We start from the raw sequence: 27,726 nt of genomic DNA, 5'->3' as shown, positions 1-27,726 counted from the left end.
CTAAACCTAACCCCCCTAAACCTAACCCTTAACCTAACCCTAAACCTAACCCTAAAGCTAACCCTAAACCTAACCCTAAACCTAACCCTTACCTTAAGTTGAATCGGCTTGCTTTCGAAGCGCTATTTAAAGCACCCTTCTTTCTCCGCGCTCGCTGTTGTCGCCCTGTTGATGACATCAGCGATGCGGTTTAATTGGGCGCGGCTTAGTCGAGCACGGTTTTGTCGTGCCATGGTTCCACTTTTCATCCAGGAAGCTTCTCCAGTTCTGAACTGAAGCAGCTTCTTGGATGAGAAGCAAAACGTCTTCGAATAAAAACAAAGGAAGTCCTATTGCCTTTTAAAATTCATATTTGGGTCAAGAAAGTCCAGCTGCCTTTTGGGAAGCACCTTTGGGGCAACCCAAGGAATGGTTGCAGGAACTGGGCAGGGCTAGTCTAGTGCAAAGAAGGACCAGGGAAGACAGGATAGCAGTGGTCCAATACTTGAGGGGCTGCCACAGAGAGGAAGGGGTCAAGCTATTTTCCAAAGCATCTGAAGGCCAGACAAGGAATAATGGATGGAGACTGAACAAGGAGAGATTCAACCTGGAAATAAGGAGACATTTTCTGACAGAGAGAACAATCAACCAATGGGGAAAAAAAGTTCCTTTCGGAAGTTGTGGGAGCTTCATCACTGGAAGCTTTTAAGAAGAGACTGGACTGCTACCTGTCAGAAATGGTGTAGGGTCTCCTGCTTGGGCAGAGGGTTGGACTAGATGACCTGCAAGGTCCCTTCCAACTCTGTTAATCTGTTAAACCCTGGCCTGGATGACGGAGAACCTCCAATATACATGGATCTCTACGCTGTTGAAGCTCGGAGGATACGTGGACATTCGGCTTTCTGTTTGGTGCAGCCAGAAGCCTTCCTGATTCGGACAGGGGAAGCCAGCTTCTGCAGATCCTTCATCTTCAGGTCGCGCGCGGTCAAGGTGTAGTTGTTGGCAATGGAGTTGCTCGGCGTGCGGAAGTGACACTGCTCCTTCAGGGGCACCGCCAGCATCCAAGACGCTCTCTGCATTAGCGTGGGGTAGTGACTGCTCTCCTGGATCATCTAAACCCAGAAGGAGGGGAAGAAAAGAAGAGAGACATTCCGTCATAGAAGCTGATTGGGACGCAGGACATACGGCTAGTCCTTGACTTACGCCCAGAATCGAGCCCCAAATTTCCACTGCTAAGCAAAGGCATCCCAAAGGTGCTTTTTTCCCCCCCTCCAAAAGGCAACTGGACTTTCTTGGAGGTTTTTTTTCCCCTCCCTTGAAAACGTTTTGCTTCTCATCCAAGAAGCTTCTTCCATTTGGATGCACAACTCACTTAACAACTGCCTGGCTTAGCCATGGAAATTCCAGTCCCGGCTGTGGTTTTAACTCAAGGACTGCCTATGTATGTGTTGTAGCTGAGAAAACATATTTATTTATGTATGTAATCACTCACGTACAAGATAATAGGAATAAGAATAAACATGAATAAGAACACAGGAAATGAGTATGAATAAATGGGGACAATAGGACAGGGATGGTAGGCACACTGGTGCGCTTATGCACGCCCCCTTTACAGACCTCTTAGGAATGGGGTGAGGTCCATGCTAGACAGTTTAAGGTTGAAGCTGCAGGGAGGGGTTGAGGATGTAACAATGGAGTCAGATAGAGCATTCCAGGCGTTGACCCCTCTGTTGCTGAAGTCGTATTTTCTGCAATCGAGTTTGGAGCGGTTTACCTTGAGTTTGCATTGATTGTTTGCCTGGGTATTATTGTGGTTGAAGCTGAATAGTCATTGACAGGTAGGACGTTGTAGAAGACAATTTTATGTACTATACTTAGGTCAGATTATAGGTGGTGTAGTTTTAGGTTCTCCAAGGCCAAAATTTCAAGGCTGGTGGAATTAGGCTGTAAGAATTCTTACAGCCTAATTTTTTCCCTCTTAATTAAGTCATGCTAATCTGGGAGAACCACACCTGGGTGGCAGACCAGTTGTTTCCTGGCATAGACATGGCAAAATATCCCAGATGGAAGTGGAGAAACAGGTTCCATGACTGGCAAATGACCGGCAAACTCCTTGTAATACTGCAATCTCATCCTTCAAGTGAAGCCACTCATAGGATTTTGCATATCTTAAAGGTAAAAGTTCCCCTCGCACTTATGTGCTAGTCGTTCCTGACTCTAGGGGGCGGTGCTCATCTCTGTTTCAAAGCCGAAGAGCCAGCGCTGTCCGGAGACGTCTCCGTGGTCATGTGGCCAGCATGACTCAACACTGAAGGCGCACGGAATGCTGTTACCTTCCCACCAAAGGTGGTTCCTATTTTTCTACTTGCATTTTTTACATGCTTTCGAACTGCTAGGTTGGCAGAAGCTGGGGCAAGTCACGGGAGCTCATTCCGTTACACGACACTAGGGATTCGAACCACCGAAATGCCGAACTTTCTGATCAACAAGCTCAGCGACTTAGCCGCTGAGCCACCACATTCCTTCCTAAATCAAAGGTCCCCAACCCCTGGGCCATGACATGCCAACATCCGGGCTGCTCAAACAAGTGAAACCCCATCTGCGGAATTCAGGCAGCACCCAAAATCACACCCCCTCCAGTCTGCAGAAAAACCTCTCTCCATAGCACTGTTCCCTGGTGCCCAAAAGAGAGTCACCCAAAACTGGAGACTAAAACATGCAAAGAATAGATGCAGGAACTGGGTGTGTCTAGTTTAATGAAAAGAAGGACTAGGGGAGACATGATAGCAGTCTTCCGATATCTCAGGGGCTGCCACAAAGAAGAGGGAGTCAAGCTATTCTCCAAGGCACCTGAGGGCAGGACAAGAAGCAATGGATGGAAACTAATCAAGGAGAGAAGTAACTTAGAACTGAGGAGAAATTTCCTCACAATTAGAACAATTAATCAGTGGAACAGAAGTTGCCTCCAGAAGTTGTGAATGCCCCAACACTGGAAGTCTTTAAGAAGATGTTGGATAGCCATTTGTCTGGAACAGTATAGGGTTTCCTGCCTAGGCAGGGGGTTGGACTAGAAGATCTCCAAGGTCCCTTCCAACTCTGCTATTGTATGTATCTGTATAAAAGGTTCTGGGACTGCTGTCCTAAATTATATGGGAATAATAACGCTGTTCGGTCTTCAGGAAATCCTGCGAACCCCCTGCAGCCCATCCCTGTGTATTTCCCATTATAAGTCTGCTTATTCTCTTGTAATCCCTTTCTCTTCAATGAATGTACTTATACACATTAATCCCCTTCTGGATAACCTTCCCCTCTCCCAGGTGAGCCTGGCAGAGGGGAAATAAACAGAAGGGCAATATTTGAAACTGGTGAATCTCGTCAGTTTTCACCCAGCTCAACCCAGTGCTGCTGGGCTGAGCCAGGAAAAGGAAAGTCACAGTTGCTAAAGTGCTGATTTCCCACTTAGCAACCACCTCACTTAACAACAGCAGTCAGTCCCATACAGGACAATACAGGACTACCTGAATTGCTGTTGAGCTGGTTTCCTATCATAACCATTTTCTAATAAGAGTGCAAGGACTCACCTGATACAGTTGAGAGGGATCCGAGATCGCTACTGAAGGCAAAGGTGGCAGCTCAGGTATCTGCTTGGCATGACTCATATTATAGATAGAATCCGTCTGTGACTAAAAAAAAAATGGGAAAAAAAGCTTCAAGAAAATGCAGAATGTATCCCGATAACGACACTGCAGTTCTACGAATCCTGTTTTCAGCCCTGCCATCCTGCATTTAAATTGGCCTGAATAAAAAACGAGGCTGGGATTTTTAAAAATTAAGAACTGTTTTTAGAAACCGATGGCACAATAGCAGTAGCACTTAGACTTATATACCGCTTCACAGAGCTTTACAGCCCTCTCTAAGCGGTTTACAGAGTCAGCCTCTTGCCCCCAACAATCTGGGTCCTCATTTTACCCACCTTGGAAGGATGGAAGGCTGAGTCAACCTTGAACCTGGTGAGATTTGAACTGCCCAAATTGCAGGCAGCCAGCAATGAGCAGAAGTAGCCTGCAGCACTGCACCCTAACCACTGTGCCACCAAGGCGCACGGAACGCTGTTGCCTTCCCACCAAAGATGGTTCCTATTTTTCTACTTGCATTTTTGCATGCTTTTGAACTGCTAGGTTGGCAGAAGCTGGGGCAAGTAATGAGAGCTCCCTCCATTACGTGGCGCTAGGGATTCAAACTGCCAAGCTGCCAACCTTTCTGATCGACAAGCTCAGCATCTTAGCCACTCACCCACTCTTAGTGCCATATTATTTAATGCTAAGAAATAACACCATTACTTTGGTTAGGGCTTAGCCTTTTTCTCAGTACAATTTTATGGTATGTAAACAGAGGGTGTTACTTTTTCCCCAATAAACTACAGTTAAATCATGACTTAATGCAACTAAGCTAGAAGCTGTCTGGATAGCCCAGGCAAAAGACCCATTACTATTTTTCTCCATCCATCAGATGTGGTGATCAAGGTGGGAATTTTGCAAACTTTTATCCAACACATATGAAGACACCAGATTAAAAGAGGTTTTGTCCAACATCTGCAATGGGATCGCTATATTATTTTTCTCCAAAAGTTCAACATCGTAGTATTACAATATCTTTATGCAATTGTCAAATCCTTTCCCTTTTAAATATAGCAATTGGACACATATCTCAAACAAAGCCAGTGTTTGACCATGGATTGAGAAAGAAGCTGAAACTCACTATCTTTAACCTAAGTCTGTATTACATATTAAGGATTAAAAGCCACGATTGCTGTCATCATACAAGACCAGAAGCCTAAATCACAGAAACAGGATTGTGTTTTCAGGGCACAATAAGCAAACCCAGCCAATGTTTTTATAAGAGTTATTCACACCTACCCTCAAAATTTTGGTAATCTCCTTTGGATTCATGATGAATATTTCTTAGGATGTCCTGCTCTTCCTCCAAAATATCAATTAGATCAATAATCTTTGCAAAAAATAAATTCTTCTCCTGGCTTTAAACATCTAGAAGAATAACACCAATTGATAGTCAAAACAAACCCATTAGGCTACAATCCATTTTTTCTAATATCCCTTCATTATGGCACCCACTGAATGAATCTTCAAACACCCCTCCAAATGTAGGCTAGGTAGAAAGAGAGTTATCTCAACTTTAGGAACTAGGAAGTGATCCACACTCATTCCAAAAAAGAGCCAGAGGAGAGGAGAGGAGAGCAGAGTAGAAGAAGAGAGACAGAGAGAGGGAGGGAGGGGAGGAAAGGAAGAGAGAGAGAGATGGAGGGGAGGAAGAGAGACGGGGAAGGAGGAAGAGGGGAGGGAAGGAAGAGGGGGGGAGGGGAGGAAGAGAGGCAGGGAAGGAGGAAGGAGAGGAGAGGAAAGGAAGAGAGAGAGACAGAGGGAGGGAGGGGAGGGGAGGAGAGAAAGACAGCAAGAGAGAGTGAAGGAAAAAAGAAAGAGAAAAAGAAAAAGAGAGAGAGAGAGAGAGAGAGAAAGAGAGAGAGAGAGATGGAAATCAAAGTCAGGCACTTTCAGGGAGAACCAAGCCAAGTTTCTTTGGCCTCTTTTCAACCTCACTCAGGACTAGGAAGGGGCGAGGGCCGTCTGCCGCTCCAAGGGGCTGTCCCAGTCACCTGTTTCCGTGCTTGCTGGAGAGGCAGAGCTCAGAAAGAACTTCTGCTCCCTGACATTATCTCCCCCTTCTCGCTCGGGGTAACCGAGGGGAACGCATTGCTGTCACTAAGCAACCAGACTCCGCTCTTCCGACAGCTCCCCCCCTCCCACTCCACCCACTTGGCTGCCATGCCATGCCATTCCTGCCAGCCTAAACCTCCACCAGCAGCTCCTCCTGCGAAAGGAAAAGCAGTTTGTTTAACAAGCAAACACTGTTTTGATATGGTAAGATGGACAGGATACTTAAGGTAGAACCAGGGGTGGGGAGACTGGGACAGCAATGGAGAGAGAGGGTGAGAAAGATCTTCGAGGGAGAAAAAGTACATAGTACTTGGATAATTTTCATTTATTTTAGTACAATCGCTTGCAAGAAACCAATATTTGCCATTGTAACTTCCATTGTTTTTTTTAAACTCCCCCCTTTTATTGGCTGTACACTTTAGTATTGTTAATTATCATTATATTCTATTGTTTGGCAAGTACACAGGGTGCTTTTGTCCCAGGGACAAATTACTTGTGTGCCTGACCAGGCTCGACCAAATACATATAGAATAAGTGTAGTACAGTTTGTTTAGTGACTGTTTGAAATGACAACTGAACTGAAAAAAAAGTGACGTACGGCCGTTTTTCACACTTAATGACCATTGCAGCATCCCCATGAACAAAATTCAGGTGCTTGTGGTCGTAAGTCGAGGACTACCTGTATTTAAATGTATCTTTCAGTATGAGCCCAGCCGCAGTTCCTCTTGTTCCTCTTCTTGACTTGTATCTAGGACCCTCGATGGTGGCTTAACAAACAGGAAGTTGCATCAATAGGAGTGCCCTTCTCGTTTCAGGAAATAATTAAAATGAGAAAATGTCTCCTTAGCTCTCGGTTGCTTCTCTCCTTGATTAGTTTCCACCCATTGCTTCTTGTCCTGCCCTCAGGTGCTTTGGAGAATAGCTTGACCCCACCCCCCTCTTCTTTGTGGCAGCCCCTCAAATATCGGAACAAGGCTATCATGTCACCCCCCTGGTCCTTCCTTTTGTCCTTTAGTACTTCCCATTCCCATCCCTAAACCTTTTTTGGAATCAAACTGCGGCTCAAATCCTATACCATTTCAGACAAATGGTTATCCAATCTCTTCTTAAAAACTTCCAGTGTTGGAGCATTTACAACTTCTGGAGGCTAGTTGTTCCACTGGTTAATACCGTGTACTGTATACTGTATATAACCTGTATACTGCAGAAGTCAAAAAGAGGGCCATGAAAATATTTACAGACCCCTCGCATCCTGAACATAAATTGTTTCAACTCCTACCCTCAAAACGATGCTATAGAGCATTGCACACCGACCACTAGACACAAGAGTTTTTTCCTCTGAGCCAAGGTGGCGCAGTGGTTAAATGCAGCACTGCAGGCTACTGCTAGATCAGCAGGTCAGCGGTTCAAATCTCACCGGCTCAGGGTTGACTCAGCCTTCCATCCTTCCGAGGTGGGTAAAATGAGGACCCAGATTGTTGGGGGCAATATGCTGACTCTCTGTAAACCGCTTAGAGAGGCCTGAAAGGCCTATGAAGCGGTATATAAGTCCACTGCTATTATTCCTGAATGCCATCACTCTGCTAAACAAATAATTCCCTCACCACCGTCAAACCATTCACTAAGGCTGCTTTACTATTCCTATTAAGTCTTCTCATCGTTCCTATCACCCACCTCCTACCGCTTACGACTTGCATGTCTGTAACTTTGTTGTTTGTATCCTTATGATTTATATTGTTTCCTGATTGCTTATTTGTACCCTATGGCTATCATTAACTGTTATACCTTATGATTCCTGACGAATGTATCTTGTCTTTTTATTTACATTGAGAGCATCTGCACCAAAGACAAATTCTTTGTGTGTCCAATCACACTTGGCCAATACAGAATTCTATTCTATTCTATTCTATTCTATTCTATTCTATTCTATTCTATTCAACTGTCAGGAAATTTCTCCTTAGTCCTAGGTTGCTTTTCTCCTTGATTAGTTTCCACCCATTGCTCCTTGTCCTGCCTTCAGGTGCTTTGGAGAATAGCTTGACTCCCTCTTCTTTGTGACATCCCCTGAGATATTGGAAGACTGCTATCATGTCTCCCCTAGTCCTTCTTTCTATTAAACTAGACATACCCAAAATTCCTGCAACTGTTCTTCATTTGTTTTAGCCTCCAGTCCCCTAATCCGCACTCTTTCTAGAGTCTCCACATCTTTTTGTAATATGGTGAGCAAAACTTATTTTTATCCATTTAAAATGTAATTAATTTAATTAATTAATTTTATTAAGTTAATTACTTCAATTTAATTATTTTATTTTATCTATTTAATCAATTTAATTTATTTATTTATTTAATCGGTTTGTTTAATTTATTTAATCAATTTAATCAATTTATTTAATTTATTTAATCAATTTATTTATTTATTTTATTTTATTAATTTAATGTAATTTATTTATTTAACCAATTTAATCAATTTATTTAGCTTATTTAATTTAATTTATTTAATTTAATTTAATTTAATTTAATTAATTAATTTAATTTAATTTAATTTAATTTAATTTAATTTAATTTAATTTATTTAATTTAATTTAATTAATTAATTTAATTTAATTTAATTTATTTAATTTATTTATTTTATTTTATTTATTTTATTTAATTCATTTATTTAATTTATTTAATCAATTTAAGTTATTTATTTAATCAATTTATTTTATTTATTTAATCAGTTAATTTTATTTTATTTTATTATTTAATTTAATCAATTTATTGAATTAATTTAATCAATTTATTTATCTTATTTAACTTATTTAAGTTATTTATTTTATTTATTTTATTTAATCAATTTTATTTAAGTTATTTATTTAATCAATTTAATCAATTTATTTCATTTATTTATTTGATTTATTTAAATTATTTATTTAATCAATCTATTTAATTTATTTATTTAGGTATGTCAAGCATGTGAGAGAAAAGAAGAATAAGTGTGAATATAAAACAGGTAAACAGTCAAGAAGTAGAAGGAGGCCTCAACTGGAGGCAGATGCCCAGCGGGGCCTTCCTCTTTCTATAAGGGCGTTTTATCAATGATAGAAAAAGGCCCATAACGTCGGGCGGGCGTCGTGCCCAGCCACCATGGGAGTCAACCACCGTCCCTTTTTTGCGTGCCGGCTTCAACAGCTGCGCCCTGCAAGGGAGGAGCCGGGCTCCTTTCCCGAGAGACCGATCCTCCTTGCCGGCATGAAAGCCAGCAGAGCGAATTCGGAAAGGCCGACTGACTGACTGACGGGCGGCCGGGTGAGGCGAAGGGGAAGGCGGCCCCGGAGCGCCCCGCAGGGCCCAGCAGGCGAGGCGAGGAGGTGGCGCTGCGCTCGGCCTCTTTGGGGCGGCCCGGCGGAGGTACGTGAGGCCGAGGCAGCGAGGCAAGCCCGGCCCGCTTCCTCGCCTTTCCCTCCGGGGAGGAGGAGGAGGAGGAGGAGGCGGCGGAGAGGCCGCTCCGCAGGCGGAGGTCCGGTTCGGGCTTTGGGGGGGGGGGGAATGTTCAACAGGGCAGCCAGCCTCGCCGCGGCCCTTCAGGGACTGCTGAGGGTCAGGCAGAGATCCGACAGGACAGAGCCCTCCCTCCCTCCCCATGTTAATGGTTAGGCGGAGGTTCAACAGGGCAGGGCTTTTCCTCAGAGTGCCTTCCAGGGGCTGCTGAGGCTGAGGGTGGTCAGGCAGAAGTCTGACAGGACAGAGTCCTCCCCATTGCCTCTGCTGAGGCTGGAGGGCCAGGCAGAGGTTCAACAGGACATTCCCCCCATGCTCCTCCTCAGGTGCTGCTGAAACTGAAGGGCCAGGCAGAAGTCTGACAGGACAGTCCTCCCGCTCCCCGTTGCCTGGCTGATGGTCAGGCAGAGGTTCAACAGGGCAGGGCTTTTCCTTAGAGTGCCTTTCAAATGCTGCTGAGGCTGGAGGATCAGGCGGAGGTTCAACAGGGCAGGGCTTTTCCTTAAAGTGCCTTTCAGGTGCTGCTGAGGCTGGAGGATCAGGCGGAGGTTCAACAGGGCAGGGCTTTTCCTTAGAGTGCCTTTCAAATGCTGCTGAGGCTGGAGGATCAGGCGGAGGTTCAACAGGGCAGGGCTTTTCCTTAGAGTGCCTTTCAGGTGCTGCTGAGGCTGGAGGATCAGGCGGAGGTTCAACAGGGCAGGGCTTTTCCTTAGAGTGCCTTTCAAATGCTGCTGAGGCTGGAGGATCAGGCGGAGGTTCAACAGGGCAGGGCTTTTCCTTAGAGCGCCTTTCAGGTGCTGCTGAGGCTGGAGGATCAGGCGGAGGTTCAACAGGGCAGGGCTTTTCCTTAGAGTGCCTTTCAAATGCTGCTGAGGCTGGAGGATCAGGCGGAGGTTCAACAGGGCAGGGCTTTTCCTTAAAGTGCCTTTCAGGTGCTGCTGAGGCTGGAGGATCAGGCGGAGGTTCAACAGGGCAGGGCTTTTCCTCAGAGTGCCTTTCAGGGGCTGCTGAGGCTGGGGGATCAGGCAGAGGTTCAACAGGGCAGGGCTTTTCCTTAGTGCCTTTCAAATGCTGCTGAGGCTGGAGGATCAGGCGGAGGTTCAACAGGGCAGGGCTTTTCCTTAGAGTGCCTTTCAAATGCTGCTGAGGCTGGAGGATCAGGCGGAGGTTCAACAGGGCAGGGCTTTTCCTTAGAGTGCCTTTCAAATGCTGCTGAGGCTGGAGGATCAGGCGGAGGTTCAACAGGGCAGGGCTTTTCCTCAGAGTGCCTTTCAGGGGCTGCTGAGGCTGGAGGATCAGGCGGAGGTTCAACAGGGCAGGGCTTTTCCTCAGAGTGCCTTTCAGGGGCTGCTGAGGCTGGAGGATCAGGCAGAGGTTCAACAGGGCAGGGCTTTTCCTCAGAGTGCCTTTCAGGGGCTGCTGAGGCTGGAGGATCAGGCGGAGGTTCAACAGGGCAGGGCTTTTCCTCAGAGTGCCTTTCAGGGGCTGCTGAGGCTGGGGGATCAGGCAGAGGTTCAACAGGGCAGGGCTTTTCCTTAGAGTGCCTTTCAGGTGCTGCTGAGGCTGGAGGATCAGGCGGAGGTTCAACAGGGCAGGGCTTTTCCTCAGAGTGCCTTTCAGGGGCTGCTGAGGCTGGAGGATCAGGCGGAGGTTCAACAGGGCAGGGCTTTTCCTTAGAGTGCCTTTCAGGGGCTGCTGAGGCTGGAGGATCAGGCGGAGGTTCAACAGGGCAGGGCTTTTCCTCAGAGTGCCTTTCAGGGGCTGCTGAGGCTGGAGGATCAGGCGGAGGTTCAACAGGGCAGGGCTTTTCCTTAGAGTGCCTTTCAGGGGCTGCTGAGGCTGGAGGATCAGGCGGAGGTTCAACAGGCCAGGGCTTTTCCTCAGAGTGCCTTTCAGGTGCTGCTGAGGCTGGAGGATCAGGCAGAGGTTCAACAGGGCAGGGCTTTTCCTTAGAGTGCCTTTCAAATGCTGCTGAGGCTGGAGGATCAGGCGGAGGTTCAACAGGGCAGGGCTTTTCCTTAGAGTGCCTTTCAGGGGCTGCTGAGGCTGGAGGATCAGGCGGAGGTTCAACAGGGCAGGGCTTTTCCTTAGAGTGCCTTTCAGGGGCTGCTGAGGCTGGAGGATCAGGCGGAGGTTCAACAGGGCAGGGCTTTTCCTTAGAGTGCCTTTCAGGGGCTGCTGAGGCTGGAGGATCAGGCGGAGGTTCAACAGGGCAGGGCTTTTCCTTAGAGTGCCTTTCAGGTGCTGCTGAGGCTGGAGGATCAGGCAGAGATCCAACAGGACATTTTTTTGCCCCTGTTCAGGGTGGAGGGTCAGGCAGAGGTTCACTGGGAAATATTCCCCCCTCCCTGCTTGTTCCTCAGGTCCTGCTTAGCCTGGATGATCAGGCAGAGGTTCAACTGGGCTGCTTTTTCCTCACATTTCTCCCCACCCCAGCCCTGCTGAGGCCAGAGAGTCAGGCAGAGGTTCCACGGGACAGTCTGGTTTTGAAGACCAACTAGCTGCTTTGGCATGCAGTCTTGCACCTGGGGGTGTTATAGAAGACAGGCAGACAGACATTCAACAGGGTACCTACTATCCAGCGTGGGAGTGGACAGTTTGGATATTTGTTTCTGGATAGCAAAGATCTCAGAGCATCTCATGTGGAAAGGATGTGTGTTGTTTTTAAACAAATACTTTTATTTGTTTTTGCTTTCCTCTTTCAGAAGTTTATACATGGTGGAAACATTGTAAAGCTGTAGTAAACAGACAGCCTTGAGTTTGTCAATACAACTCTGAAGGTTCTAGTAGGAACTGCAACTATGTGGAATCTGCTGTAATAAAAGGACTAAGGGGGGGAAAATGAAATTATCCGTTTCTAAAAATGTACATTTCCTAGCAAAATAGGGACCATAAAGTTTATAATTCAAGAATGTTTGCATACAAACATAGTCCTTGACTTACAACCAACAGCTGAGACCCCAAATCTATGTGGCTAAGCGAGACAGTTAAATGAGTTTTGCCTCATTTTACAACCTTTCCTGCCACAGTTGTTAAGTGAATCACTGCAGTTGTTAAGTTAGTAACACAATTGGTTTTTTTTTTAATTGAAAAAACTTCAACATCGTCCTCACTTGTACTTTAACTCCTCTTTCGTTAGGCTAACCCTAAACAAATTATGTCATTCCTTGCTTCTTCAATCATAGGCTATCTGGAATTTCTTAGTCCCATAATTTATTTTGAATATAATCAATCCATCTTCTCCACAAGTTAGTAACACAATTGTTAAGTGAACCTGGTTACCCCATTGACTTTACTTGTCAGAAGGTCGCAAAAGGGGAATCACATGACCCCAGGACACTGCAACCGTCATAAACGTAAGCCAACATCTGAATTTTGATCGCCTGACTATGAATTTATAAGTATGAAAAAAAAATGTCATAAATGGCTTTTTTTCAGTGCCGTTGTAACTTCAAACGGTCGCTAAACGAATGGTTTACCTGTAGTAGATTTTCTCTCTCTACAAACTAAGGTGCGGTCTGCTTTACATTTGGGGATCTGACTAAACAATTAATTTAGTGGAAAAGAAGTTGCCTCCAGAAGTTGTGAATGCCCCAACACTGGAAGTCTTTAAGATGTTAGATAACCATTTGTCTGAAACGGTATAGGGTTTCCTGCCTAGGAAGGGGGTTGGACTAGAAGACCTCCAAGGTCCCTTCCAACTCTGCTATTGTATTGTAAACGCAGCAGTCAAAATATTCCTTTCTTTTTTTTCATTCTCTTTCTAGGATTTAGGATTTGAAAAGGCGATTTGATTGGTTTTTAAACTTGAAAGCGTCACCATGTCCAAAGAGGTGAAGGAACTCCAGAAACGATGGCTGGCCATGATGGATACGGTACATAGCAACTCACATGTGAGTTACGGAGGACTTTATAGCTTATGGGGGGCATCTTCCTTCTGTTTAGGGAGAAAGGCAAACTGAGCTAAGAGCAGGTCTAAATAAAAATTGGCCGGGAAGGAGAATTATCCACTCTTACACGCCTTCTTTCCAGTTGGGTTATGGTAGTGCAAATAGCAATAGCACTTAGACTTATATACCGCTTCATAGGGCTTTCAGCCCTCTCTAAGCGGTTTACAGAGTCAGCATATCGCCCCCACAGTCTGGGTCCTCATTTCACCCACCTCGGAAGGATGGAAGGCTGAGTCAACCTTCAGCCGGTGAGATTTGAACCGCTGAACTGCAGATAGCAGTCAGCTGAAGTGGCCTGCAGTACTGCACTTTAACCACTGCGCCACCTTGGCTCTTTTAAAGATCAGCCAATTGGGCAACTGCAACAGATGGTGTTTAAATAATTGTGTTCAATAATAATAATTGTGTTTAAATATCACTGACTAGGTCAGTGGTAGGTAATATTTTTGTCGTCACATGCTGAAAGCGCATGACATTGCACCCATAATGCAATGTGTGTGTGACACACACATTGCATTATGGGTGCCCTGCCCTCTGCACCTGCGTGTGTGACACCCCCATGCTCTCCTGCACACTGTTTTGGGCCTAGTAGGCCTCCCTGCAGCCTCCTGGGAGCAAAAATGGGCCATAGGGCAGCACCACAGCTGCGCCCCATTTTGCACCTAGTGGGCCACCCTGCAGCCTCCTGAAACCAAAAATGGGCTGCAGCGGGCAAACCGCACCCTTTGCACATCCCCCCTGCCCCCTGCACATGCGCACATGACACCTGCTCACCCCGCGCATGCTCACACGTCTCCTGCATGCGCCCCACCCGCCATGCATCCTGGCAGAGACCCGAAAACCTGCTGGCGGGAGGCACGCACACACACGCGGTGAAGCTGAGCTGGGGTGATGGCTCGCCTGCCCGCAGAACGGGCTCTCTGTGCGCCACCTGTGGCACTAGATTGTGCGAACACAGCTTTCCAAGGTTATTTGGGGGGAAGTGGCAAAAAAATGTTTGGCTATAACTACAACTACATCATCAAAGGCTCCCCTTTTTTGTGAGAGTGACAGAGAAGAATAGCAGGGCATCCTTGTGCAGTTGTGGCTGCCATGTTAATTTTTTGACCTCTCTCAGTGGTCAGATTTACCTTAGTATAAACAATCTCCGCTTTCATCATCTTTCGCCCTGATTTATTTACCTCTGTACCTATATGAACCCAAACAGTCTTTGTTTGTCAATCAAGCCTTTATGAATCACTGCTTTGTTTTAACCGAAACACTTCCGTAAATCGTAGTTAAGGCAACCAGGTTTTCGTGTATTTTTGCAAGCAGCCTCTGACTAACAGTGCAGCTTTATATTGGTTTATATCTCTATTTATTTATAACAAGACCTCAAAACAAACTCTAATGATTCTGCCTAGTTGAGTAACAAAACTTTTTCAAGCTCAGAGAGCACCAAGGACTCTAAAGCCCCCCCACCCCACCCCCTTTTCTTCTCTTTCTTTTTTTGCTAAGGCAGTTGAATCTCTGAACAATTCGAAATGAATTTTAACTTTGTGACTATAATTGCATGCCCTGGATATTTAGGGGAGATGATTTCATCCTGATATTCAGGGCTTTTGTCATAAATTCAAGACAGGTTCATAACTAAGTAGAGTCACACTTCAACAGCGAAGTAGTAGTCCTCAATTTTAAAACCATTTGCTTAATGACCGATCAAAGTTACAATGGCACTGAAAAAGTGGTTTTCATACTTACGACCGTGGCAGCATTCCCATTTTCACTTGATCAAAATTTGAACATGTGGCCGTTGGCCTGTATTTATAGTCGCATGATCCTCATTTGCAACCTTCCCAGTTGGATTACGACAAGCCGAATCAATGGGGAATCCAGATTTGCTTAATGACTGGATAATTCACTTATCAACTGCAGTAATTCGCTTAACAACTATGGCAAGAAAATGGAGCAAAACTCACTTAACATTTATTTTATTTATTTAGTTTGGCAAACATGTACAAGATAACAGGTGTAGGTATAAACACGGACATAAATACAAATAAATGGGGAGAGTAGGACAGGGACGGTAGGCACGCTGGTGTGCTTATGCACACCCCCTTTACGGACCTCTTAGGAATGGGGTGAGGTCCAGACAGTTTGAGGTTGAAGCTGTGGGGGGGGGTTGAGGATGTAACAACGGAGTCAGGTAGAGCATTCCAGGCATTGACCACTCTGTTGCTGAAGTCGTATTTTCTGCAATCGAGTTTGGAACGGTTTACCTTGATTTTGTATCTGTTATGTGCTCTTGTATTATTGCGGTTGAAACTGAAGTAGAAGCTGAAGAATATCTGCCTTACTTAGCAACATAAATTTTTGGGCCCAATTGTGGCCGTAGGCTGAGGACACCCTGTGTTAAGCTCGCCTTAATTCAATGATTTCCTCTTGAAATAGTTTCGCTTCTCAGAATAAACCCCCCCACACCTTCAAAAACATTTCCCTTTTGTTCCCTCTACATCCCAGGTGGTTGCTTTCATGAACTCCAGAGTTGGCCAGTATTTAGATGATCACCCTTTCGTCGCCCTCTCCCTGATGGTATTTATTGCGGCCTCGGCCGTCCCCATTGCGTTCTTCCTGGCTTTTGTCGTCACCACCACGGTCCTGGCGTGCATCGGAGTGATCGTCATGGAAGGTATTCACGCCTTTGGGGAAATGGGGTTGGGATGACGACGACGCGCCTCTCTGGAGACAGCTGCAGCCTTTGAAAGGAATTTAGAGCTTTCAACGTGCTCGTCATCCGAGGCTACCCGATGACAATAAATAAAGTTAAACTTGCTTGAAGTTTAATGGCAGGAGGCCTGTTTCCTTGGCAACAGTGCAGAAGTAAGTCTTCGTTGCCTCTTTACAGGATTTTATTCACTCTCCCTAATCTAGCCTACTACCCTAAGATATCTTAGGGCCTCCTGGACAAGAACTAACCAGCCCTAAGTTTGCTGAGCAGCCATAAATTTGCTAGTTGCTGCCATCTATTGACAATGATGCAGTAAAGAGAATTCCCTAGAGAAACCATAAGGCTAATTGCATCTCCTCCCTCCTAGGTTTCGTAATATCCTTAGGTGGCGTCACCTTGCTTTGCATTCTCGGTGGGCTGGGCTTGCTGTCGCTGCTGGTTTCCGGAATGCTGAGCATTTGTTACCTGTCTCTTACAGCCCTGCTCAGCTACTGGCCCGTTCAAGAGTAAGTACCTCAGGTCTGATAATAAATTATACTCCATAAATTGTTCCAGAGCAGCCACAAACCACAGGATTATGTAGGAAGACGAACAGGCAGAGCTTGGAGGTGGAGTCAAGAGAGGACATAGCCTAGAATCCTTATGCGTCCATCAATGCTCCAAGCCCAGCCCCCCCCCCCCCTTGAATTCTGTTAACTCTTATCAAGCATCAATTTAATGTTGACAATTACTGGACTGGATTCTTGTCCTAGGCTTGAGCAATAAATCCTCTGAACTGGAACTTAACGTGAGGTCCTGATTCTTCACGCCAGACGGACCCGGCCCACATTTGCTGCCTTGACTACCCTTCAAACGGGAGTCATGCAAATGTTTGGCAGGAAATCTAGTTCCAACACAACTGTAGGGTTGTGAGCAAGCTGTAATGAATGGCCCAGCTCATGCCTACAGTTAAATTTTGAATTATGGTTCAAAAGCCTCAGAAACCAGCTTCCCTAGAAGGCAGGGGTGTCAGATTCAAGGCCAGTGGGCCGAATCCAGCCCACGGGGTGCTTGGATCTGGCCCGCGGATCTGGAGGCAGAAAAGGACTGGCCCGTGGTGCCTCTGCCAGCCAAAACAGAGCTCCCTTTTCGCTGGCAGAGGGCTAGCAAAACAAATTAAAAACAAAGCAAAAGGAGAAATGTTTCCCCTTTTGCATTTGAGCATGGAAGAAGGGACAGAAAAGGAGAAGAGAAAAGACAAAGAAGGAAGAGAGCAAAGAAGGAAGGAAGGTTATAATGAGAGGGAGGGTCTGAGGGAAGTCCTGCCTTAGCACTTGGCCACCACAGGTGTCCCCGAGACAAGTGATGTTGAGCTGGCCACAGCCCCCCCCCCAGGCCAAACGCAACCTTGATGCAGCCCTCAATGAAATCCAAGTTTGATACCCCTGCTCTAAGGCATATTAATGTTCTCCTTGACTTTGTATAGTTCACAGACCAGGTTTTATAATAAATTTATCTTGCGCTTCCAACCAGACGTGACTCATTTGACAAACCACAGTCGCACAATAGCAATAGCAATAGCAATAGCAGTTAGACTTATATACCACTTCATAGGGCTTTCAGCCCTCTCTAAGCGGTTTACAGAGTCAACATATTGCCCCCAACAACAATCCGGGTCCTCATTTTACCCACCTCGGAAGGATGGAAGGCTGAGTCAACCCTGAGCCGGTGAGATTTGAACTGCCGAACTGCAGAACTGCAGTCAGCTGAAGTAGCCTGCAGTGCTGCATTTAACCACTGCGCCACCTTGGCTCTTGGCACCATTTCTTACCCCAGTCACTGGCTTGGCAGGGTAAATTCAAGGAAAAATAAAGTGCACTTTGTGATTCATGTATTCCCCTCCAGGCTGTATCCAGTCCCTAAGCTCTCAGTGGCAGCAACGGCCCACTTTCCCCAAGATTTTGAAGAGTCACAGTCTATATTTTTTATGCCTCTGCTATAGCCTATTTTATCCCTTTCTCTAGGCTATTTCCACTTAAGATGTAATTGCCGCATGGCCTCCATCCTTCCCACAGACCAATATCGACTCTCATTTGCAGCCATTCACATCCCACACGTCCACAACCTCAAAAATTATATTCCGCTTGTGGTCTAAGACCCAACCTCTGTGATTAATTTGTATTTCACCAGATTTTACATGTGGATTCCCCTTCGTTGAATGTGCCATGCATCGGCACAATAAAGCTATTACCCTGGCAAAGTTAAAAGAGTTTCTGCTGGAACCGACAATCAGCCTAAACAACAAATTGCCCATTGATGCTAAACAAAATAACGCAACCTGCAAACCCATCTAGAAAAAGACGTGCCAGCATTTTTAAAAACTTCAGGGTGGAAGGAAGGGCCTTCGGTTTTCCTTCCAAATAGCTCTGGAAACAAGGTCACATACTCATGAATATTCTGAAATTTTGAATAGCCGCCCTGTTCGCTAATGAGATGTCACCCGTGAAAGCTGCGATCTTGATCCCTTTCTTTCTCTCCCTCTCTCTCTCTCTCTCGCTCTGTGTCTGTCTCTGTCTATCTCTTTCTGTCTTTCTGTATCTGTCTCTCTGACTCTGTGTCTGTGTGTCTCTCTGTCTCTCTCTCTGTCTCTGTCTGTCTCCATGTCTGTCTCTCTCTCTGTTTCTCTCTGTCTGTGTGTATGTGTGTGTGTGTCTTTCTCTGCCTCTGTCTATCTCTTTGTCTTTCTGTATCTCTCTGTCTTTCTGTATCTGTCTCTCTGTCTCTGTGTGTGTCTGTCTCTCTGTCTGTCTCTCTCTCCATGTCTCTCTCTCTCTCTCTCTCTCCGTGTCTCTCTCTCTCTGTTTCTCTCTCTCTGTGTGTCTGTCTCTGTCTATCTCTTTCTGTCTTTCTGTATCTGTCTCTCTGACTCTGTGTCTGTGTGTCTCTCTGTCTCTCTCTCTCTCTCTCTCTCTGTCTCTCTCTTTCTCCATGTCTGTCTCTCTCTCTGTCTCTCTCTGTTTCTGTCTGTCTGTCTGTGTGTATGTGTGTCTCTCTCTCTCTGCCTCTATCTCTTTCTATCTTTCTATATCTCTGTCTTTCTGTATCTGTCTCTCTGTCTGTGTGTGTGTGTGTATCTGTCTGTCTCTCTGTCTCTGTCTCTCTCTCCATGTCTGTCTCTCTCTGTCTCTCTCTCTCCGTGTCTGTCTCTCTGTCTCTGTCTCTCTCTGTATCTGTGTGTGTGTGTCTTTCTCTGTCTGTCTGTCTCTCTTTCTCTCTGTCTGTCTGTCTGTCTCTCTCTCTCTCAGGAGCCTGTCGAAGAGGGAGATTCGGAACGGAAGCGGTTTTGTCTCCAAGAACCTTTTTGACGAGGAACCAGAAACGACTAACAAGGAGTGAATAAATTGGATAGCGGCTCAAAATGTCTCCAGCAGTGGCACTTAAAGAAAAAATGTAGCTGGGAAAAACATCGTTGTTACTGTATTCTGTAGAATTGTTTACCCGCCGAGAGGATCAGGGTTCAGCTCCTTATGACGGGAATCAGAGAGGGATTTCTCCAGAGGCTGCCAGGGAGATAGCCAAGCCCTCGCGCCAATTATTTCCGAGACCTTCTCGGCAGCTTTTAGCCAGGACTTTCACGCATGGATGTTCCTGGAGCCCAGGACCCAACAACAGGGTCGATTTTAACATGAGAAGCGGGACAGGGGAATCTCTTTAAGCCTGACTGCAAACAGAATAGAAATATAGGTGGTGACAGAGACCCCGAATTAAAGCTGGTGCATCTCTTCATATTTGCGTTTCGGTTAGGGCTAGGTCAAACATTTTTTATTCTTTGTCTCTAGGGTATTGGGGGATTGTGTTTTACCATTTTGTTGTTGTTGTTGTTGTTGTTGTTGTATTTAGCAGCTTTGCAGAAAGCTGGTTGGTTCTAGTTTGAATATTTTCATTTGTCAAATTTTTTTAAAGTATTTTCTTCTGCTTCATTGCTAAAGCTGCCATCAGATATACACTAAACGGTTACTTTTCATCCAAGCTGTCTCTGTCCCATTTCTCCGTTTGCAACAACGGTGTGAATGTGTGAAGCCCTGGCACTTCATCTTTAGCCCTCTTTCTCGCTTTTTTTTTCTTTCTCTCTTTCTCTCTTTCTCTTTCTTTATCTATCTATCTAATCTATCTAATCTAATTTTTCTTTCTCTTTCTCTCTCTCTTTCTCTTTCTTTTTCTCTCTCTCTTTTTCTTTCTCTTTCTCTCTTTCTCTTTCTTTCTCTTTCTCTCTCTTTCTTTCTTTCTTTCTTCTTTCTTGCCTGAGAGCTACATCACATTCTTGTAGTGACAACCTATTCCAGAAAGCTGCCAAGTGGAGAATGTCAAAAATTAAATAGAATTTCAGTTTGGTTCCATTTCTCTTTTGATGACAATTGAATACAGGCTGGATTGACTAGGTATACTTTTAATCATTTGCCTCTTTTATTAAATTAAAAACTAAGATGGCAACTTTCAGAGGTCCTACATTTCTGGCCCTGAGACTTCATTAGGGGTGTGTGATCCAGAGCCTCAGACGGTGATTTTAAGGGCTAAGCAATAATTCAGTTATTTTGGGCTTAGCGTGTTGTGTGAATTTAGCTAAATGCAGATTGTTCGGCAAACAGGGACTTTGTGTAGAAATACAAAAAGTATAATGGACATGCCACCTTTTAGCATTACTTTTGTACCCCTAGAGTAGAGCTAAATCATAGGATTTTCCCACCCGTATTCTGGATTAAATCTCTCCCTGGGAGATTCTGGATACACACAAGCTGGATATTTGGATAAGAATCTATCCAAAGGCCAAGCTTAAAGATGGCCATAGCCACATTTTCCCCACCCATATGCAGGTAGTCCTCCACTTAGGACAACCATTGAATTCTGGGAATTGACAGAGTGTGAGGTTAGGAGGGAGCGAAAGAAAACGGGTGACAGAATAAATGAATGGAAATTAGGACTGCACTCTTCAATTTGCCCTTTAGCCCTACTGAGCGATGTCTGTAGCCCACTCTTGACAAATCACACTCCAGCAGTGCCAACTTCAAAAGGAAAATAGCCAATTTAACACGCACAACCGACAAAAGCCACACTGTGATGTCGTTTGTGCTCTGTGTACCTTCTGAATGCAATCACGGGCTTGCGAGCAGCAGGAAGCAACTCGGCTCTACAGGATAAGCTTTCTTAAACCTCCCCTATTTGATCCCATTAGCTGGAAGACTCGTCACGCAACCACCCCACAAAGAGGAAGAAAGACCCTGGGGGGTGGGGCAGCTTCCCAACCCCTTTTTGCCCAGTTGGGGCAAAATTGGGAGGAGGGGTGCCCACACACACCCCTCCTCCCAATTTACACAATACCCTCTAGTAAAATATGCCTGGCTAATTTCCAGCTCATTTGTTTTGCTGGCTTCATTCAACCAACCACTCTTTAAAAAGTATCCTGGGGATAACTCGTTAAACCAGGGTTTGGTTGGCCCTGGATCATGCCTGCAGCTCACCCCCCTCCAGGTTTACGATAGACATGGGCTTAAACCCCATGGCTCACATCCTCGTTTCCAAGCTAAAAGTCCTCCCCAAAAATGCACAAAAATGGGCTGGCATTGGTGCGTGCAGAAGGCAGCGCACGAAAGCGAGCCAAGTCGAGAGAGAGTCTGTGCGTTTCTCCTTTCCTGCCACAAGCAACACTGCTCGTCTCAGAGAATCAGAAAAAAAAATGTGGAAGGCATGAAAGAGAGAGAGAGAGCATCTCCTGGGGAATCCATCGCCACATGATCCCACCTTAGCCTCTTCCCTACCAGCCCGGGGATCTAACTGCTTTCCTACGCTCCCTCCAAGAATGGATTTCCAAGCCAACCAGACCTCAAATGATTCTGATTCCGTTCTAAACATCTCACAGCTGGGACCAGGCTTCCCTCCCGACGGTAAGCTGAAGCAGAAAAATGCAGGGGAATCAGGGAAAAGGAAGAAAGGATGGGGTTGATCCCAAACTTTCTCTGATCCTTAAACCTGAAAGGGAAGGATGAGAGGGAGATAAAAGATAGAAACTAGCCCAGAAATGTGTTTTATAGCCAGTTAGGGAAAATATCTCAAAAGGTGGTGGGTTTTGGTGATTCAATTGATCCTGGTGATTTCCTTTGGCTGCACAGATTGTGTTCGTTTTCACGTTTGTTAAATGCCCAAGATGTTGTGGCTCTGTGTGTTTGTGTATTACAGGCAAAATCGGGGGGTGAAAGACTTCATCTATCCAGCTAAGGTAATCGTTGGCTTTCCCCCTTGTTGACTAAACCAGCATCGATGAGGTTTGCACGTTAGCCTTAGGCAAACTCCGATTTGGTTTCCGTTTAATCTGCTTTTCAAACCCAACCAAGATAAATGCTTGCTTGTCCTTGTAATGTGGAGAATTGGATGCCTGTCTGGCTATTGCAGAATTAGCAATAGTAGCAATAGTTAGACTTATATACCGCTTCATAGGGCTTTCAGCCCTCTCTAAGTGGTTTACAGAGTCAGCATATCGCCCCCAACAACAATCCGGGTCCTCATTTTACCCACCTCGGAAGGATGGAAGGCTGAGTCGACCTTGAGCCGGTGAGATTTGAACCGCCGAACTGCAGCTAGCAGTCAGCTGAAGTGGCTGCAGTACTGCACTTTAACCACTGTGCCACCTTGGCTCAGGAATTATCCTGCTTGGTCCTTTGATCTAGCCGGTTGGTGCAATTGAATTCAAGGTGATCCCTGGACCGAAAGCATCTGATCTCCCTTAAGCATCAAAAGAAGTCAAACTGATGGAGCGGGCGGTTGAAAGCCAATGGAAAAGAGTTTCTGGGCACGCACAGAAAGCTCCTTTAGACCAAAAGGCAGCAGCTATGGAGTTTGGCTTCAAAGGGGAGATTGGATTTAAGTATCTCGAAATCAATGGGGGTCTTCAGAGCTCTGCTCCAAAATAGGATATAATAATGACCCTCTCCCCCCTCCTTTATGACCTGTGGAGTTCAACTCCCAGAATTCCAAGCGAATAATTAGAAAACACCATGCATGTTTTGCTCACAATTCCTTAAATTTTATACTGAGGAATTCTGGGTCCAAAGACTTCAACTCCCAGCATTCCTTAGTCAGCCATTTTTATAGTTGAAGTCCACAAGTCATAAAGTTGCCAAGTTTGGAGATCCTTGTTTTAAAACCTTATTCACTCTCTTAACGTAGTTAAAGGTTTCAATCATGTCCCTCCTTTCCTTCTGTCCTCCGTATGTCAGGGTTCCAAATAGCATCCAAAATTAAATCAGAGTCCAAGGCAAAGTATTGCTCAAAGTTCCAATTTATTAAGAGAGCCATCTTGGCACATCTGGGAAAACCCGAATCTGAAAGCTTCCCGGTTTTCCCCACCTAGTTGAAAGTTCAAGGTCTTGCCCCCCCACACCCACAAGTCCCATCACAAGGTCCAATCTCCCACTGCCACGCTGGCAGCTTTCCACCCATCCAATTCTGGCCAGGTGCAAAGACAAAAGATGACCTTGGCTTTCTAGAAAGAATTGTGTTATGGCTACCTCTCATCTAACTCCGTACAATCCCCACCTCCCATTTTCCCACAATAGAAAATGCATAGTAGAATAACGGAAAGTGTGGCAGACCTGAGATCCGCAAGCAAATATGGCTGCCGGCCTGACACTGTGATGCTTTCACTCTCTTGTGATGATCTGGACATGGAATGGTAGCTCCAAAGTTCCAGGAATCTGATCTGGGACCATCGGTGGTCATCTCAAGCTCTGGTGATCCAGCTTTCAGCTGAGGATTCTTGAACGTGGCACTTCAAGTCCCCTCTTTCTCTCCTCTTCCTTCACAGGCGACCTTGGCTCCACGAGCTATTCGACCGTTATCATGTCCACCCTCTTTGGTATCATCTGCCTGGTGGGCGTCGTTGGCAACAGCCTGGTGATCTGCGCCGTCTTGAAGAAATCCAGCCCCAGCAGCACCGTGCCCGATATCTTCATCGTCAATCTTTCCTTGGTGGACCTCCTCTTCCTCCTGGGGATGCCCTTCCTCATCCACCAGCTCTTGGGCCAAGGGAGCTGGAAATTCGGAGGGACCATGTGTACCATCATCACTGCTTTGGATGCCAACAGCCAGTTCACCAGCACTTACATCCTCACCGCCATGTCCATCGACCGCTACTTGGCGACCGTCTATCCTTTCTCCTCCACCCGCTTCAGGAAGCCCTCTATGGCGATCGCGGCCATCTGCCTCCTCTGGGCCCTCTCCTTTCTCAGCATCACGCCCGTCTGGATGTACGCCCAGCTCATTCCCTTGCCAGGTGAGCTCCTGGGCTGCGGGATACGTCTGCCGGATCCCCAGAGGGACATCTACTGGTATACCCTCTACCAGTTCTTCCTCGCGTTCGCCATCCCCTTCACGGTCATCACTGTGGCCTACCAGAGAATCCTCCTGAAGATGGCCAGGTCTTCTGAAGCCCTGACCAGGCAAAGAGGCACCCAGCTCCGGATCAAACGAGTGACGCGCATCGCCATCGCCATCTGCCTGGCCTTCTTCTTGTGTTGGGCTCCCTTCCACGCCCTACAGCTCGTCCAACTGGCCGTCGAGCCCACCTTGCCCTTCTACTACGCCTACAATGTGGCCATCAGCCTGGGTTATGCCAGCAGCTGCCTTAACCCTTTCATCTACATCTTGCTGGGGCAGAACTTCCGTCGGAGAATCACGGTGTCCGACCAACCTGCAGATGTGGAGGGTCTTTTCCAACATCAGGTCAAAAGCGGCCCTGGAGACCCCAGTGAATCTGGGCAGCCTTTGCTACATTTGGTCTCTGTCTTGGCCAGATAAGAGATGACAAATGGATTTAAGGCCCATTAGATCCCACAGATTAGGCCTCCTCTGAATTCCATCTACTGGCCAATGTCATCTGGCTACTTACCCGGGGGAGGGCCTTCTCTGTGGCTGCTCTGGCCCTTTGGAACGAACTCCCCGCAGAGATTCGGACCCTCACCTCTCTCCAGGCTTTCCGAAAAGCCGTTAAAACCTGGCTGTGTCGGCAGGCCTGGGGTTGATGAGTTCCCTTCCCCTCTCGAATCGTGTGACTGTTGGTTGTTTTTTAAATTCCCTTGTACCTTTTCTGTTGTAGTTTTTTTGTGTTTACCTTTCCCCCCCCCCCCCCACTTGGGTTTGTGAGCCGCCCTGAGTCCCTCGGGGAATAGAGCAGCATATAAATAAAATAAACCTTCAAACCTTCATTTATTTCATCAGGAGTCTGTGAGTTCGATCCTAGGTAGAGAGGCAGATATTTCTCTTTCTGGGCCCATTGAGAATAGATCTGCTGAATAGAACTCCGCATTGGCAATAGGAAGAGCATCCGGCCAGTAAACACCCAGCTCCATTCAGTTGCCCAGACTCCACCCTGCAAGGGATTATGGGGTGGCTAAGTGGAGATGATACATGCTCATCCACCATTTTTGAGAACTGGGGCCTTTGTAAACTGACCCATGGCTTAAACTGCAGGAGCAGGGTCATTAAATAAACCATTGTTTTGCAAATCTGGCAGCTTTAATAGGTGTGGACTTTTAAGTATACTGGCTGTGGAATTCTGGTAGTTGAAGTCCATACATCATAAAAGTGGCCAATTATTTTGTGGGGGGGGGATCCAACACTAAAATAAACAAAAATAAACAAATCAAAGGCAGCTGAAGGAGTCATGGACATTGTCTGCGAGGTGCAGTGGTTAGGGTGCAGTACTGCAGGCCACTTCAGCTGACTGCTATCTGCAGTTCAGCGGTTCTAATCTCACCGGCTCAAGGTTGACTCAGCCTTCCATCCTTTCGAGGTGGGTGAAATGAGGACCCAGACTGTGGGGGCAATATGCTGACTCTGTAAACCGCTTAGAGAGGGCTGAAAGCCCTATGAAGCGGTATATAAGTCTAACTGCTATTGCTATTGCTATTGCTATTTTTTAAGTATTGAGATTCTCCAAACACTCCAAATTGATCAATCAAGAAACATTTTAAATGATATCCGCACCCCTGCGTGGTGGCTCAGTGGCTAGGACACCAAGCTTGTCGATCAGAAAGATCGGCAGTTTGGCGGTTCGAATCCCTAGCGCCGCATAACGGAGTGAGCTCCCGTGACTTGTCCCAGCTTCTGCCAACATAGCAGTTCGAAAGCATGTACAAAATGCAAGTAGAAAAATAGGAACCAGCTTTGGTGGGAAGGAAAGAGTATTCTGTGCGCCTTCAGCATTGAGTCATGCCAGCCACATGACCACGGAGACGTCTTCAGACAGTGCTGGCTCTTCGGCTTTGAAACAGAGAGGAGCACTGCCCCCTTGAGCCGGGAATGACTAGCATGTGCGAGGAAGAACCTTTAATTTTACCCATATTATTGGTGGTGAGGCACAAATCATTTTGGGACAAGACCCATAAAAACATTGATCAGAGATGTTGCTTGATATTCTCATTTCAATTCAGTTTAACTCCATCTGATGTTGTGTATGGACATGCCTATGCTGATTAAATTGCAAATAACAGTATTGCTTTATTTTGTGTTTCGGTTTAGTTTTTCGCCTGGAGTTTTGACCTTATGTGTTTGTGAACTGTATTGCACAGTCCAAAGCCTTGAATAAAGAGAATCTTTCTTTTAGAGAAATGGATTGCTGTGGTGGCAAAACAGCTAGTTCACACCTATTTTAACTCTCCTTCTAGTCCACAGTCTTGAATAAAGAGAATCTTTCTTTTAGAGAAATTGTTATTGCTGTGGTGGCAAAACAGCCAGTTCACACCTATTTTAACTCTCCTTCTAGCCTCCTTTCATTGTAGGAAGGTAGATTTGTTTAATGACCACGATTCACTGAACAACCACCATCACCAAAAATTGTTGGATCCAATTTCCATTGGTTTAGATTTGACCCCCAGTATCATCTTTTGCTGGAAATTGATCTAGTAAATGTATTTTGGTGCTCTCTGAGCTTGGTGATTTATCTTGCAAACATTTCATTACCAAGCTAAGGAACATCACAGCACTGATGGGGTTGCCAAGTTTGGTAATGAAACGTCTGCAAGAAAACCACCAAGCTCAGAGAGCACCAAGAACCCCCTCAGTCTCCCCCTCCGTCCTCTTTTCCACCAACCCTACACATAGCACTGAGGATGTTACCTAGTTGGGTCATGAAACGCCTGCTAGAAAACCAACAAGCACCAAGGATTCTACAGTTCATCCCTGAGCTACAAATATTACATCAGTAAAGCGGTTCCTTGAATAGAGGGAACTGGGAAAGATGAGGATGAGCTCAAGATTTTGCACCCGACACGAGTCAGTTTTAGCTCGCAAAGGATGCGACAGGAGCTGCATTCCAGACAGCAGAGAGGAGAGGAGCAAGATGGACACCTACAAAAATGCGGGATCATTTTCTATTTTAGATACGAGGCATTTCTAAGCAACGATCCGGGGCCCTAAGAGTAAATGGGTGCATTCCTTACGATGAGGTCACTTAAAAATCATATTGTCTGCGGAGAAAGAAATTCCTTGCCTGCTGGGTGAGAAAATAGGAGTGCTGAGAAGCAACTGATCCACCAAATTATGCAGAAGCACAAAGCAGCGAGAGCGCGGGGAAAATTCCCCCGAGGCCTAAGATCACTCCAATCCCTCATTGTAAGCTCCAGAAAAGCATCTCTCTTCGGCCCAGGATCAAAGAGTTGCTTTTTGGCAAACGCAGGGAGGAGGAAAAGCTCAACCCTTTGAAGAACCAATTTAAGAGAGACGGTTAAGCAGGAATTTATCTCAGAGAATTAAGAGCGTTACAAGAGAATTAAAAGGCAGAAGAAGAAAAGACTAGCATGCAGTCCCCCAAATTTTGAACGCCTGGTGGGTCTGGATCTTACCCATGTTG

At 45.9% G+C, this 27,726-nt stretch overlaps 3 protein-coding genes across 5 annotated transcripts in view; 2 read left to right on the top strand and 1 right to left on the bottom strand.

Annotated features, from left to right (window-relative positions):
- Positions 1-5,739, bottom strand: part of DNAH3 (dynein axonemal heavy chain 3) — an 87,203-nt gene extending 81,464 nt beyond the window's left edge. Inside the window, exons 1-4 of the mRNA XM_087729131.1 lie at positions 5,651-5,739; positions 4,896-5,024; positions 3,561-3,662; positions 866-1,091 (exon numbers count right to left, since the gene is read on the bottom strand). Coding sequence (XP_087585257.1) covers positions 866-1,091; positions 3,561-3,662; positions 4,896-4,928 — 361 coding nt within the window. The 5' untranslated portion in view covers positions 4,929-5,024; positions 5,651-5,739. The remainder of the gene's footprint in view (positions 1-865; positions 1,092-3,560; positions 3,663-4,895; positions 5,025-5,650) is intronic.
- Positions 5,740-8,864: 3,125 nt separating this feature from the next.
- Positions 8,865-19,856, top strand: LDAF1 (lipid droplet assembly factor 1). Of its 3 annotated transcripts, none has more exons than XM_087729130.1 (5): positions 8,865-8,999; positions 12,959-13,084; positions 15,641-15,809; positions 16,216-16,354; positions 19,133-19,856. In XM_087729130.1, the coding sequence occupies exons 2-5, from the start codon at positions 13,013-13,015 to the stop codon at positions 19,221-19,223; spliced, it is 471 nt and encodes a 156-aa protein (XP_087585256.1). In that variant the 5' UTR covers positions 8,865-8,999; positions 12,959-13,012; the 3' UTR covers positions 19,224-19,856. The 3 variants fall into 3 exon arrangements, with proteins under 3 accessions (XP_087585256.1, XP_087585255.1, XP_013907657.2); XM_087729129.1 differs by having other exon boundaries at positions 8,894-9,061; XM_014052182.2 differs by having other exon boundaries at positions 8,895-9,101.
- A 1,316-nt stretch (positions 19,857-21,172) lies between these two features.
- On the top strand, positions 21,173-24,996 carry LOC106556433 (melanin-concentrating hormone receptor 1). The gene is made up of 2 exons (XM_087729128.1): positions 21,173-21,766; positions 23,683-24,996. Exons 1-2 carry the CDS (start codon positions 21,682-21,684, stop codon positions 24,672-24,674), a joined length of 1,077 nt encoding a protein of 358 aa, XP_087585254.1. The 5' UTR covers positions 21,173-21,681; the 3' UTR covers positions 24,675-24,996.
- The last annotated feature ends 2,730 nt before the right edge of the window (positions 24,997-27,726 follow it).

The sequence above is a fragment of the Thamnophis sirtalis genome, unplaced genomic scaffold, assembly GCF_051295495.1.
Source record: "Thamnophis sirtalis isolate CommonGarterSnake01/CBP01778 unplaced genomic scaffold, rThaSir2_p1.2 scaffold_14, whole genome shotgun sequence".
Lineage (NCBI taxonomy): Eukaryota > Metazoa > Chordata > Lepidosauria > Squamata > Natricidae > Thamnophis > Thamnophis sirtalis.
This window is presented reverse-complemented; position numbering and strand designations above follow the sequence as displayed.